Below are 13,168 nucleotides of genomic sequence, written 5' to 3'. Positions count from 1 at the left end.
ATCTCCTGAGTTTCCTCATGAGTCACTATTCTAAGAGTGCTCTCATGCGCTTCCTCAGTAGATTAAAGTTAGTCCAGAAGAAAATATCCTGCTGTCATTCAAATAATCTCCTTTATGGATGGGGCATTTTGAACTCTCAGGATGACGTTATACAGTAGGAATACACACACATTCATATCTGTGGTAAATACACTCCAAGACTTCCCATGGATACCTGAAACCATGGATAATAGCAAACTGTATATTTTGCCTATACCAGAAACCCTGAAGAACCTAGAGAGGCCCACAGACAATTCTATGGAGGGGGGTGAGATATTTTTGGGAGCATGGGAGCAAGTGAAACCATGGATATCAAGTCCATGAATAAGATGGTCATGTTGTGCTGTAATTCTAAATGTATTTCTTAATGATATACTTTCAAATGTGCATAGATAAAAACTAATTTGCCAGTATTTAAAAGTGAATCCCATTGCATTCAGTCCAGTTTACATCTAATGTACTAAATTCACAGACTTAATTTCTTATGGCATCAATCAAAGCACAACAGTGTAACCTGTCTGAGAAATGGTTTTTATTAAGAGTCAGTGATAAATAACAGCTTCAGAATATTTCTCAACTTAATTTCTTGTGGCCAAATACAAAGTTAAAGCTTGGGATAAGCAATAGCCACCTACCACAGCAAGAAGTTATGCTATAAGTCTAAGGTTCACTATTATCTATAATTTTAAGTATCCGGGGTGGGGGGAGGGGGTGGAAAGTATACAAGGCATCTACCCTAGGTGAAATCAAACACAGTATACTGCATATCATATCACCTTAAATAAATAAAGAGGGGAGAGGGAACCAAAATAACAATGCTCCAAATCACTCCTTAGCTCTCACCAAAAATTCTGGAAGTTGTTTGTTTACGCCAATGAAGATATTCCATTTCAGTTTCTTTATCACTTATCTTAACAACCCTCTTCTTCAGTTTCATCTCCCTACTGTTTTTCTTCAAACCGAGCCAACAGTTAGTACATTTACATCAGTTCTACCAAATAGTAGGAATTTCAGTGCAATACCTACAGGGCAGATTGAAAGCTACAAAGATTCTGCACTACTGTACACAACCTGGAATGAACATGAAATGACAAAATAGCAAATCTCTATTCTCAAGCAGAAGAAAATTTCGAATCCCAAACATACACCTATCTCTGAATCCCACATCCAAAAATACATGGATCTAGTGATTTTTTTAAAAAAAAAAAACTTGTATTGCTAAAGATTAGGATGTGAATCTGCACATAGCTTCATAAATGCTGGGCTTTACTTGCTCCTGGGAAATTTCACACAAGCAGTTTATTCTTGTCCTCCCTACCAGAAAGATGACAGTGTATCTTTCCTCCCCCCTTTACCAGTTATTCTTGCTACAGAAAGAAATTCTGGCCAGTTTACTCAGCAATGATAACTTTATCTGGCACTACAGAGACCCTGGCTTAATGCAAGAGCCAAATGAATGTTTACAGTGTTACAACATCCATTATGAAGGCCCTGCTACTTTGACAATGAGTGGATTGTGGAAACATTTGGCATAATTGAGGATGCTACTAACCCACATATTTAGAGTCTAAATTTTTCTGCCACCCTTATGAAGTTCTTGTCTGGGCCTCACCAGACATACTATCAGGACCCTCCTTGCAACATGCATGTATATTGCATTGCTATGCAGCTTAAAGCATTTGCAGAGAAAGAAACCCAGCTGGGACATCATGGGAGAATCATAACATCAATTATCTTCATCCACAACACAAAGTCTGTCCTTGGAGGAGAGTTGGGCAAAACGATATTCATAGACTACAACTCCCATCAGCCCAAACCAGCACTGATAAAGGTGAGAATTGATGGGAGCTGTGCTCTCTGGAGGACCACATTTTGACCATGCCAGTTTGGAGTTAAGAGTTGCTCTCTGGAAGCTGCCTTCTTAGACACAAGTTAGGACAAGAATTGGCACCAAATGGGTAATAGCTACAATATGGTAACACCACACTTTTTTATTTATCTCAAGAGCAAAGCTATTAAGTCTGGTCAGCAGACTATAAACGTCACTCTTTTGAATAGCAATCAAAGAACCTTCCAGATGTTGTGGGCCTCCATGTCTAGTAGTCCTACCAGCATTTGTACTTTAGCATCTGGAGGACTGCATGATTAATATTCTAGACCGAAGGAGCCAAAGATTTTGAGGAGGATAGACTGTTAGCAGCAAGACTCTTGTAGAGATGCCACAATCATTTATCAATGAGGCGTCTACTGTTCAACTCCACAGACCCTGTGCTCATGCAGTCACCTTACAAGTGCCTTAGCATGCCCTATCCTGGCATGAAAATTGGCCATTTCATGCCTGCATCTGTTCCTCTTGTGCTAAGCAATACCAGTTCATGTCTTCTTTGTACTGTATTCCATGTATGTGAACAGTAAGATTAGACCCATTTAATTAAACTCAACTCTAGACAGACTTATGATGCTTTCACAGGCAAAGGCATAACAAGCAAACTCTGAATTCAACCGCAATGTTTGTCTAAAGGATGCTCAGTGGGAGAGGGACTCTGCAGAGCTGGTAAGCGTGTGTTGCGAAACCAATGCTGGCATAATAGTTCCCCCATTCAAAAAGTAAAATACATGAAGACATGATATATTGTCTTTTTCTCATTTCTCCCTCATAAGATTGCTCTTGAGATTGCGCTATCTAAATAAGATTACCCCAATAGGAAGTATCAGCCCATCAACTTAGTGAATTTAAATGCAATAACTAAAATAGGTGCTAGCAACCTAGCCTATGGACAGTTGCACTAATGCAAGCATGTAACATAGAGATTTTAATGCCACAGTGATAGAGGGCCCTTCCACACAGCTCTATATCCCAGAATATCAAGGCAGGAAATCCCACATTATCTGAGTGTGAACTCAGATAACCCAGTTCAAAGCAGATATTGTGGGATTGTCTGCCTTGATATTCTGGGATATAGGGCTGTGTGGAAGGCCCCAGAGAAAGCATGCTGCACCAAACAGCGGGTGCATATATAGAATATAAACTATAGGAAACACATGCAGATTGCCTTAGGTCAACATATGAATTTCTGATATAACCTAACAAGTAGATATGCTTGCAAGATATTACAGAACTGAGATGCCTTAGGGTAAGGAAATTACCCATCTACAACAGAATTCTCCAAGACAGCAAATCAGCCGGAAAACCTGTTTCTGAAAGGTGGAGTTCACACTGAAAAAACTACAAGCAAAAAAAAAGGTTAGCACATGAAAGAAGCTACATGCCAAAGAAAAGAATACCAAGTCAACTTATGGCAACCCCATTCATTTCACAGGGTTTTCCTAAGCAAGGAGGTGGTTTTGCTAAGCACACTGGGGTTTGGTGTAAAATGCTTCAAATATATTCAGGGAATGGTTTGCTCCAACCTGAGCAGAAGTTAATAACCATCTGCAGTTCTGCTGGAGTATTTCATTGGCAGACTAGCAAACACTGAGCAAAGCACAAGAGTGATCAGAGTCCAATCCTACTGTTTGCAGCAAGCAAACTATGAGAAGTACCTTGTACTTCCACCAAGTTAGTAATGCAGTCTTCTTCTTCTTCTTTTTTCTAGGTGTGGCTGTGTAATCAACACATACTGCCTCAAGCCTGGAAAAGCATTCTACCACAAAAACAACATAGAAGGGAAAATGCCATGAACAAACACGACTGTTTCCTTTCAGCCCATGCCTAAAGGGAGAGATCAGAATTTTATCATGGGGTTTCTTTGGCAAGATTTAGTCAAAGGAGGTTTGCAGTCACCCTCCTCTGAGGTTGAGACTGGGTGACTTGGCCAAGTTCAACCAGTGGGATTCCCTGGCTGAGCAGTGATTTGAACCTTCATCTCAAGGCCTTTCCACACAGCCATAAAACCCAGAATATCACGGCAGGACATCCCACAATATCTGATTTGAACTGAGTTATCTGAGTCCACACTGTTATATATCCCAGTTCAAAGCACATAATGTGGGGTTTTATTCATCTGTGTGGAATGGGCGTCAGAGTCATAATTCAATACTCAAACCACTACAGCATGCTGATTCTCATTAACATACAGGGCCCTCAACAATAAAAGTATGACATCCAGGCATGAATTGCCTAAATTAACAAGTAAAGATCCAGAAAATATTACTATCTGGATGACAACATGTTAACTGAGAATGGAAAATGGGACTCTCTTCCACTTAGAATCATAGAGTTGGAAGAGACCTTGTGGGTCATCCAGTCCAACCCCCTGCCAAGAAGCAGGAAAATTGCATTCAAAGCATCCCCAGCAGATGGCCATCCAGCTTCTGTTTAAAAGCTTCCAAAGAAGGAGCCTCCAGCACACTCCAGGGCAGAGAGTTCCACTGCTGAACAGCTCTCATAGTCAGGAAGTTCTTCCTAATGTTCAGGTGGAATCTCCTTTCCTGTAGTTTGAAGCCATTGTTCCACATCCTAGTCTCCAGAGCAGCAGAAAACAAGCTTGCTCCATCCTCCCTATGACTTTCCCTCACATATTAATACATGGCCATCATGCCTCCTCTCAGCCTTTTTTCTGAAGGCTAAACATGCCCAGCTCTTTAAGCTGCTCCTCATAGGACTTATTCTCCAGACTCTTGATCATTTTAGTTGCCCTCCTCTAGACGCATTCCAGCTTGTCAACATCTCCCTTCAATTGCAGTGCCCAGAATTAGACACAATATTCCAGGTATGGTCTGACCAAGGCAGAATAGAGGGGTAGCATGACTTTCCTGGATCTACTCCTTTTTTTTTTCTTTTTTCTTTGCCGCATGAGACTGTTGGCTCTTGTTGAACTTGTTGTCCACAAGGACTTCAAGATCTTACATACATCTCTTTCTCTTCCAATGGGAACAAAACTTTTTTGTAACCAACTTTATCACTCTACTGTTGGTTATTACTACTGACGTAATAAACGACTGAATGAATAAACAATAAATTAGCATCTGCATTGAGTTACACTTTGGGGTCTGCAATCACATGGCTAATCCTTGCCACCAGTGCAGACTCGTCTCCACTTAATATGATCCCCATTCTATTCAGAAACCAAATGAGATAAAATGACACAATAGCCTCCCCCCCACACACACACACACACACTGTATAGCTTTGTCCTTGCTGTTTTAAAAAAATGCTTAGATTAGCCCACAGCAGCTTCCATCATGCTATGTTAGTTTACATGTCGCCACATAATTCAGTTTTTGCTAGAAGAGACCAACACAGCTATTCTCCTGGCCTTTCAAACTAAAGGGGTGCACAGAGCCACAGTCAGCATCCAGACAGCACTATCTATAGAAGCTATACAAAGTCTGAATGGTAATCTGTGAACTGTGGCTTCAGCCATGCAGGAATAAACTAATTATCTCCATCCACTGGCAAAGATCCAACAGAAGGCCTAACAAAATAGGATTACAATTATTCCAACTCCAGCATTTCTGAGAAAGCAAGCTATTCAGAGGTTCGCTACCATGCCACAGCAGCAGAAGAAAGCAGACACTGAAATTGATAAACAAATTCAACATTATGTGCAGCTAGATAGCCATAAACAGTCCTTTAAATCAAACCAAGACTCAACTGTAAATGGATACTTTTATGACTGCACTTTGACTCTCATTTTCAGCTTTATTAGTCTGGCACCCACTATGACATCAGAAGAGTGCCGGGACACAATGGCTTTCTGATACTTTTACAACTCAGTTCTATGTGTGTTTTACTCCGAAGCAAGTACCAATGTGTTCAATGGAGCAGACTCTCAGGAGACTGGACACAAGTTTATACAGATGGCCCTCTGTATCCACGGATTCCATCATCCATGATTGAATATATTCCAGAAAATCCAAAAAAGCAAAGTTTGTTTTTGCCATGTTACATAAGGGATACAATTTTACTATGCCGTTGTATATAATGGGGCCTGTGCATCCATAGATTTGAGTATCCACAGGGGCATGGAACCCAAACCCAGCAGATTCCAAATGCGTCATTGCAATCTTCAAAACGGGTTTATGCTGTTTTAGGATAAGGAGAAACATTCCAAGAACTAGGTTGTTGTGAGTTTTCCGGGCTGTATGGCCATGTTCCAGAAGCATTATCTCCTGACTTTTCACCTGCATCTATGGCAGACATCCTCAGAGGTTGTGAGATCTGCTGGAATGATCAGGGTGGGAGAAAGAACTCTTGTCTGTTTGAGGTAGGTAGCTGTTTAGATAGTTTCCAACAAACCTCACAACCTCTGAAGATGCCTGCCACAGATGCAGGCAAAATGTCAGGAGGGAATGCTTCTCGAACATGATCATACAGCCCGGAAAACTCACAACAACCCAGTCATTCCAGCCATGAAAGCCTTTGACAATACATTCCAAGAACTGTTAAATGATCAGCAATCAATTATAGCTTCTGTATTCATAATAAGACAACACAATCAACTTTACATAGAATATAGAATTGTTTACCAAGACAATCAGATCTATGAGAAGTATATATAAAGATCAGTAACGCAATGCCTAACAGCTGTCACAAAGAGGAACCTTACTTTTTTATATATAACCTCAGCCAGTTTTGCTTTTGGGTCCAGACTATTTTAAAATTAGAGGTTTAATGAAAAATTCTTACCCACATAGACAACAAATACATAGTGCCACCAATCAGAAAAATTGGAGAACCAGGGAACCGAACAAGCTTTTAGAGCAAGCATGGGCAAACTTCGGCCTTCCAGGTGTTTTGGACTCCAACTCCCAGCATTCCTCACAGCCTTAGGCCCCTTCCTTTTCTCCCCTCAGCTGCTTAAGAATGTTAGAATGTTGAAGCTGACCAATCAGAAACCATATGCAAATTAGTAGGTCAAGATAGCTCATGCATGGGTGAACTTGGGCCCTCCCTCCAGGTGTTTTGGACTTCAACTCCCACAATTCCTCACAGCCTCAGGAGTTGGTCCAAAACACCTGGAGGGAGGGCCCAAGTTCGCCCATGCCTGTTTTAGAGTGTATGCATCCTGGAGATGCCAACACTCTCATGAAGTAGGTGGTATTTACCAAGACTTCGAGAACTGGACGCACTTTGAATGCCTGAGGGTAAACAAGCAGAGAACTGCTGCAAAAATCCTCTTATCTGCCCACTTTCAAGAGCAGAAGCAACATTTAAAAGGGCGTGAGATTGTTTTTTATTAACCCTACAGTGTAGACCAGGCATGGGCAAAGTTCAGCCCTCTGGGTATTTTAGACTTGAACTACCAGTTGTTAGGAATTGTGGGAGTTGAAGTCCAAAACACCTGGAGAGATAAAGTTTGTGCATGTTTGGTGTAGTGTCAATCTAAGCATGTAAACCCTGGGTGACTTTGGCCATTGAGCCACATTCTCTCCATCTCAGAGGAAAGCAAAGGCAACTTTGGGTTGCTGTGAGTTTTCTGGGCTGCATGCCATGTTCTGGAAGCATTATCTCCTGATGTTTCACCCACATCTATGGCAGGTATCCTCTGAGGTGAGGTCTGTTGGAAACCAGGCAAATGTGATTTATATATCTGTGGAATGTCCAGAGTAGGAGAAAGAAATCTTGCCTGTTTGAGAATGCTGCAGTGGATCACCATGATTAGAACTGAATAGCCTTGCACCTTCAAAGCCTTGCTGCTTCCTGCCTGGGTGGGATCCTTTGTTGGGAGGTGTTAACTGGCCCTGATTGTGTCTCGTCTGGAGTTCCACTCTTTTCTGAGTGTTGTTCTTTATTCACTGTCCTGATTTTAGAGTTTTTTAACAATGGTAACCTGATTTTGTTCATTTTCATAGTTTCTTCCTTTCTCACAACCTCTGAGGATGCTTGCCATAGATGCAAGCAAAACATCAGGAGAGCATGCTTCTAGAGCATGGCCATATAGCCTGGAAAACCTACAACAACCCAGTTCTTCCTTTCTGTTGAAACAGTCCATATTTGAAGACAATTTTCCTGCTTCTTGGCAGGGGGTTGGACTGGATGGCCCATGAGGTCTCTTCCAACTCTATGACCTTATATGCACCGGGACTGTGGCGCAGCTGGCTGGGACTCAGCTGCATTAAGATCACTACTGACCAAAAGGTCATGAGTTCAAAGCCAGCCCGGGTTGGAGTGAGCTTCCAACCAATTTGTGCAGCTTGCTGTCGACCTTTGCAGCCTGAAAGACAGTTGCATCTGTCAAGTAGGAAATTTAGGTACCGCTTATGTGGTGAGGCTAATTTACGATGCCATAAAAATCTCCAGCAAGCATGCAAAGAATGAGGAAGTACTTCATCAGTGTCACAGATGGACGGTGACTGCTCTCCTGGTGGCCAGAATACCCTCATGAAAAAGCTGGAATGTTAAATAGCCCCAGTTTGTCTGTCTATATATATTGTGTATCTATGGTATTGAATATCTGCCATGTATTTGTACATTGTAATCTGCCCTGAGTCCCCTGAGAGGTGAGAAGGGCGGAATATAAATACTGTAAATAAATATATAAATAAAGAGTAGCCTTCCAGCTTCAAGGCTCGGCTGCTTCCTGCCTAGGGGAAGCCACTCTCTTGCCAGGAAAGGTTCAGCTGAGGTGTGGAGGACTTTAAAGGCACAGCATAAGAAGAGAGGGTTTGTGAGGAGGGACCACTGTGTGAGAGAACTCTCTTTAGATTGAAGGGAAGGGGGGGGGGGGTTAAAGATTGGCAAGTAGCAGAGCTCGCCGACGCCCAAAACTGGAGGACGGCAAGCGGCGCTTTCCAGAGGAGGACCTGTTGCGAGGAAAATTCCTGAAAAGGACGCGGGTGTTTCGTTTTCCACGGAAAGTCCGGCCCCCGAGGGGCGAGTTGGGTTGATTTGGGGGGAGCGGGAAGCATGTAGGAGGGGCTATCGAGTTTAGTATGGCAAGTATGGGCAAACTTGGGCCCTCCAGGTGTTTTGGACTTCAACTCCCACAATTCCTCGCAGCCGGCAGCCTCAGACCCTTTCCTTTTCCCCCTCAGCCGCTTAAGCGAAAGGGAAAAGGAAGGGGTCTGAGGCTGCCGGCTGCGAGGAATTGTGGGAGTTGAAGTCCAAAACACCTGGAGGGCCCAAGTTTGCCCATGCCTGCTATATGGAAAGCAAAAGAAAGTAAAGGAAGGACAATCCTGGAGGGGGAAGGCATGTATGAGGAGGGAGAAGGGAATCCACGTGTCGAGTGGCGTGTGCCCACCTCAGAGAGCCTACCCAGAGAGTGGGGCAAGGCAAAGGCGGCCCATTCCCCGCCAAAGCGCGGGCTCGCCTTCTTCCTCAGCCCAGGGAGAAAGAGGCGCTCCCCGACAGGCAGACAGACAGACAGACAGGCCTCCCTCCCTGGAAAAGGAAGGGAAGGGGAAAGGAAGGGAAGGGTCCCGCCTCACCTGGATGAACTGGATGGTGAGCGCGGACTTGCCCACGCCGCCGCCGCCCACCACCACCAGCCGGTACTTCTCCTGCCCCGGGCCGTCCCTGCAGCCCGCGGCCATGGAGGGAGGAAAGAAGGAAGGAAGAGGGCGAGGAGGAGGAGGAGGGAGAGGGGGCCAGCCCAGTTGCTAGGGTGGAGTGGCCTCTCTGCGCTGCTTCCTCGGCCACGGAGGCCCAGCGCAATGGGAGAGGCACCGAGCGGCCAGTCCAAGCAGCAGCAGCAGCAGCGGCGGCGGCTCCTCCTCCTCCTCCTCCTTCTCCGCGCGCGCAGAGTGGACGCCACGGGCGGCCCCGCTCGGGCTGCGCTACAAATGGCCGTCGAGGGGGAGGGGCGTGGTATGCAAATGAGGGTGAATATGCCTCACTTGGGCGGGGAGAGAGGGCTTGTTGGCAGGCGGGTCTGCGCCCTAGGTAGGAAGGAGGGAGTGGGGGGGGGGGGAGGCGTGCGTTGGGCACCCGCTGACCTGCCCTGGCTATGCCCGTGCTCTCCCACCCGGGGATTGGCATTGACAGCTTGGCGATACTATGATAGCTGAGACCGAAAGCTCCGAGCGTTACGGAGATGCCGCAAAGGCGGATGTGAATAAGGGAAGAGAGGAGGCGGAGTGTGAGTGGGGAGAGCGAAGGAAGAATAGAAAGGAGGGGGACTCTTAGGGTTAGGACAAGGTTTAGGGCAGGCGTCCTCACACAGTCCCTCAAACTGTTGGAGGACCGGATTATAATTTGAAAAAACATGAATGAATTCCTATGCACACTGCACATAGCTTATTTGTGGTGCAAAAAAAAAAAAAGAACACTTTAAAACAATACAATAATTAAAATTAAGAACAATTTTAGCAAATATCAACTTAGTATTTCAATGGGAAGTGTGGGCCTGCTTTTGACTGATGAGATAGGATGGTTGTTGTTGTGTGCTTTCAAGTCGCTTCAGACTTCAGTTGATTCTCAGTGAGAGCCAGGTACATGACCTTGGAGGGCCGTATCTGGCCCCCGGGCCTTAGTTTGAGGACCCCTGGTTTAGGGTTTGGGTTACGGTTAGGGTAAGGGTTAGAGGTTACAATTAGAGTACGGTTTAGCGTTAGGGTAAGGGTTAGGGTAAGAGTTTTGGGTTAGCATAAGGGTTAGGGTAAGGGTTTGGGTGAAGGGTTAGGCTTACGGTACAGTTCAGGGTTAGGGTTAAGGTTAAGGGGTAATAGTATGATAGCTGGGCCCAGAAGCTCCGAGCGTTAGGAAGATGCTGCATCACTCAGTTTGGAGGAGCGCAGTTTGCACGAGACTTAGCTAATGTAAGCCAGGCTGGAGATGTAAGAGTTCTTTAATGGTGAAACCCCAACCTTTACCCTAACCCTAACTGTAAACCTAAGCCTAACCCCTTACCCTAACCCAAATCTTACCCAAACCCTTACCTTTACCCTTATGCTAACCCAAACCCTAAATTTGTCAAGGAATCTGAAAGGCACTGCAGACCACTTCAACCAGTTGTTAGAGTGGTCCAGCGTTTCTGTGTTCTCAAACAATATGCTGTATCCAGTTTTGTTCATCAGGTGTCTGCTATGGCTGACTTCTCTGGTTGAATTAGTCTGCAGTGCCTTTCATATTCCTTGATTTGTGTCTGGACACTGCATTTGGTGGTCCCTATGTAGACTTGTCCACAGCTGCATGGTATACTGTAGACTCCTGCACAGGTGAGAGGATCCCTCTTGTCCTTAGCTGAACGAAGCATTTGTTGGATTTTCTTAGTGTAGATAGTTTGTATGTTGTGTTTCCTCATCAGCTTCCCTATGTGATCAGTGGTTCCCTTGATTTATGGCAAGAACACTTTTCCTCTCGTGGTTTGTTCTCGGTCTTGCAGCTCTTCTGGTGTCTTTGGTGGAGTATCCATTGGCCTATAAAGCCCAGTTTAGGGGTTCGCAGATTCTTTTCTGCCAGGGCTTCTTTTTTGACTTGGATGATGGTTGGAGTTTTTATGTAGGTATCTACCCATGTGTGTAAGTTTGAGGGTGACTAGGACATTTAGAAAAGGCAGTTTCCTTCATTTTTTTTCCATAGTGAATTGGAAGTTTGGGTGGATGCTGTTAAGGTGGTCCAGGAAGTCTTCAGCAATGCATTGTATAAACCAAGATTTTGGCAACCAGACTTATTGATAACTGGTAAATAATATTGGAAAGTCCATAATCTGTTGGAAATTCCAGTGCACCATAATCTTATTGCAAAGGTAAAAATGATGTCACCTCCATTTGGCAAAATATGAATCTCTATAAATACAGAGACCACTTGAAAATCACAAGTCAAGAATGCTGTGACCTTGTTAGAAGTCAAACCTTAAGACAAGTGATATTCATAAAACATGAATGTAATAGCACCACAGGTATCTCAGCTGCTAAACTGAGGAACCATGTCTTTAAACGGCCAAGGATAAAGATAGGCCAGTACAAAAATCTGGTTAGCAGAGGATGGTTGTTTGAAGAAGAATTTGCAGTTGTGATTGCTCTTGCCCAAAAAGATATACACTCCACCTCCAATGAAGTGGTAAGCAGACTTACGACATTGAAGTCCATGAACACACATCTACCTTATTGAAGTCCAAAAGCAAACTAAACACAAGAAATTGAGTCCTGAGTTTGCACATGCTCAGTACAATCACATCTATAACTCCTCCCACACCAAAGACGTAAGTCAAACTGGCCAATCAACATACACATAGAATGCAAGCTAACAATTGTATATACATTAACAGTTAGTGGAGGCTTGGAAAGTTACTATTTCCAACAGAGGGAGAAAACGTGGAGGCAGTAGCAGACTCTGTATTTCTAGGTGCAAAGATTACTGCAGATGCAGACTGTGGCCAGGAAATCAGGAGATGTTTACTTTTTGGGAGGAGAGCAATGACAAATCAATAGTGAAGAGTTAGCTATGCGAACAAGGGTGGATGGGTGTCCTCCTTACAGTAAGGAAATCAAGGCCCACCAAGTGCCAGGAATCCAGTGCAGCTAGAGATGTCAAAAGATCAAGATCAGGGTCAAAGCCAGACTAAGTACAAAAAATAAGGCTCCATCAGGCAATCCAAAACTGACTGAACAGCTGGAACAGAGATCTAGAACAGAGCTTTTAAGTCCCTGTTTGGCATTGATCGGGTGGGTTGGAGATGGGATCTGGAGACAGACTGGTAAGAAAACAGGGATGTGGGGATGGCAACTTCTGCTTGACCGACCAGTTTCTGAGAGAACAAAGCTGAACTGGTCTATTGGACCATGTACCATCAATACATGGTTCAGGGACATGAAGGCATTATCTTGCCATTGTGGGATAAAGCCTTCCTCCAACACCCACTTGGACCACAGGCTGCTGATGGAAGACTCCTCTTGGTCCTTTATGACCTTAGGCTGAGCAGCTGTTGGTGGTGCTGTTGAAGCACAGCAGCTCCCTCCACTGGCAAGGTACAGCCATAACAAGCTTTCCTTCTCTTTCTCCAGTCTGAGACTCACTACAGCAGTCTATTCAAATCCAGGAAATATATTCAAGGTAGCCATGTTGATCATACAGCAGGATTCAATAAAACCCAAAAGGAATCACTCTTTTGTGGCTTTTGGATTTGTTGTATTTCTCCTACACCAGTGACTCTCAATCTTTGTCTCTCAACATTTTGTCACCCAGAATCCCATGCTGTTGACCATGCTGGCTCAAGTCCAAAATGATGAAAGTTGGTAACTA

The 13,168-nt window shown here is 44.2% G+C and overlaps 1 protein-coding gene across 1 annotated transcript in view; it reads right to left on the bottom strand.

Moving 5' to 3' along the window:
* Window positions 1-9,756, bottom strand: part of RRAS2 (RAS related 2) — a 45,570-nt gene extending 35,814 nt beyond the window's left edge. The window contains exon 1 of the mRNA XM_060767471.2: window positions 9,415-9,756. Coding sequence (XP_060623454.1) covers window positions 9,415-9,519 — 105 coding nt within the window. The 5' untranslated portion in view covers window positions 9,520-9,756. The remainder of the gene's footprint in view (window positions 1-9,414) is intronic.
* Window positions 9,757-13,168: the final 3,412 nt, after the last annotated feature.

The sequence above is a fragment of the Anolis sagrei genome, chromosome 1 (assembly GCF_037176765.1).
Source record: "Anolis sagrei isolate rAnoSag1 chromosome 1, rAnoSag1.mat, whole genome shotgun sequence".
Classification (NCBI taxonomy): Eukaryota; Metazoa; Chordata; class Lepidosauria; order Squamata; family Dactyloidae; genus Anolis; species Anolis sagrei.
The sequence above is the reverse complement of the archived record's forward strand: the minus strand, read 5'-3'. Positions and strand labels throughout refer to the sequence as shown.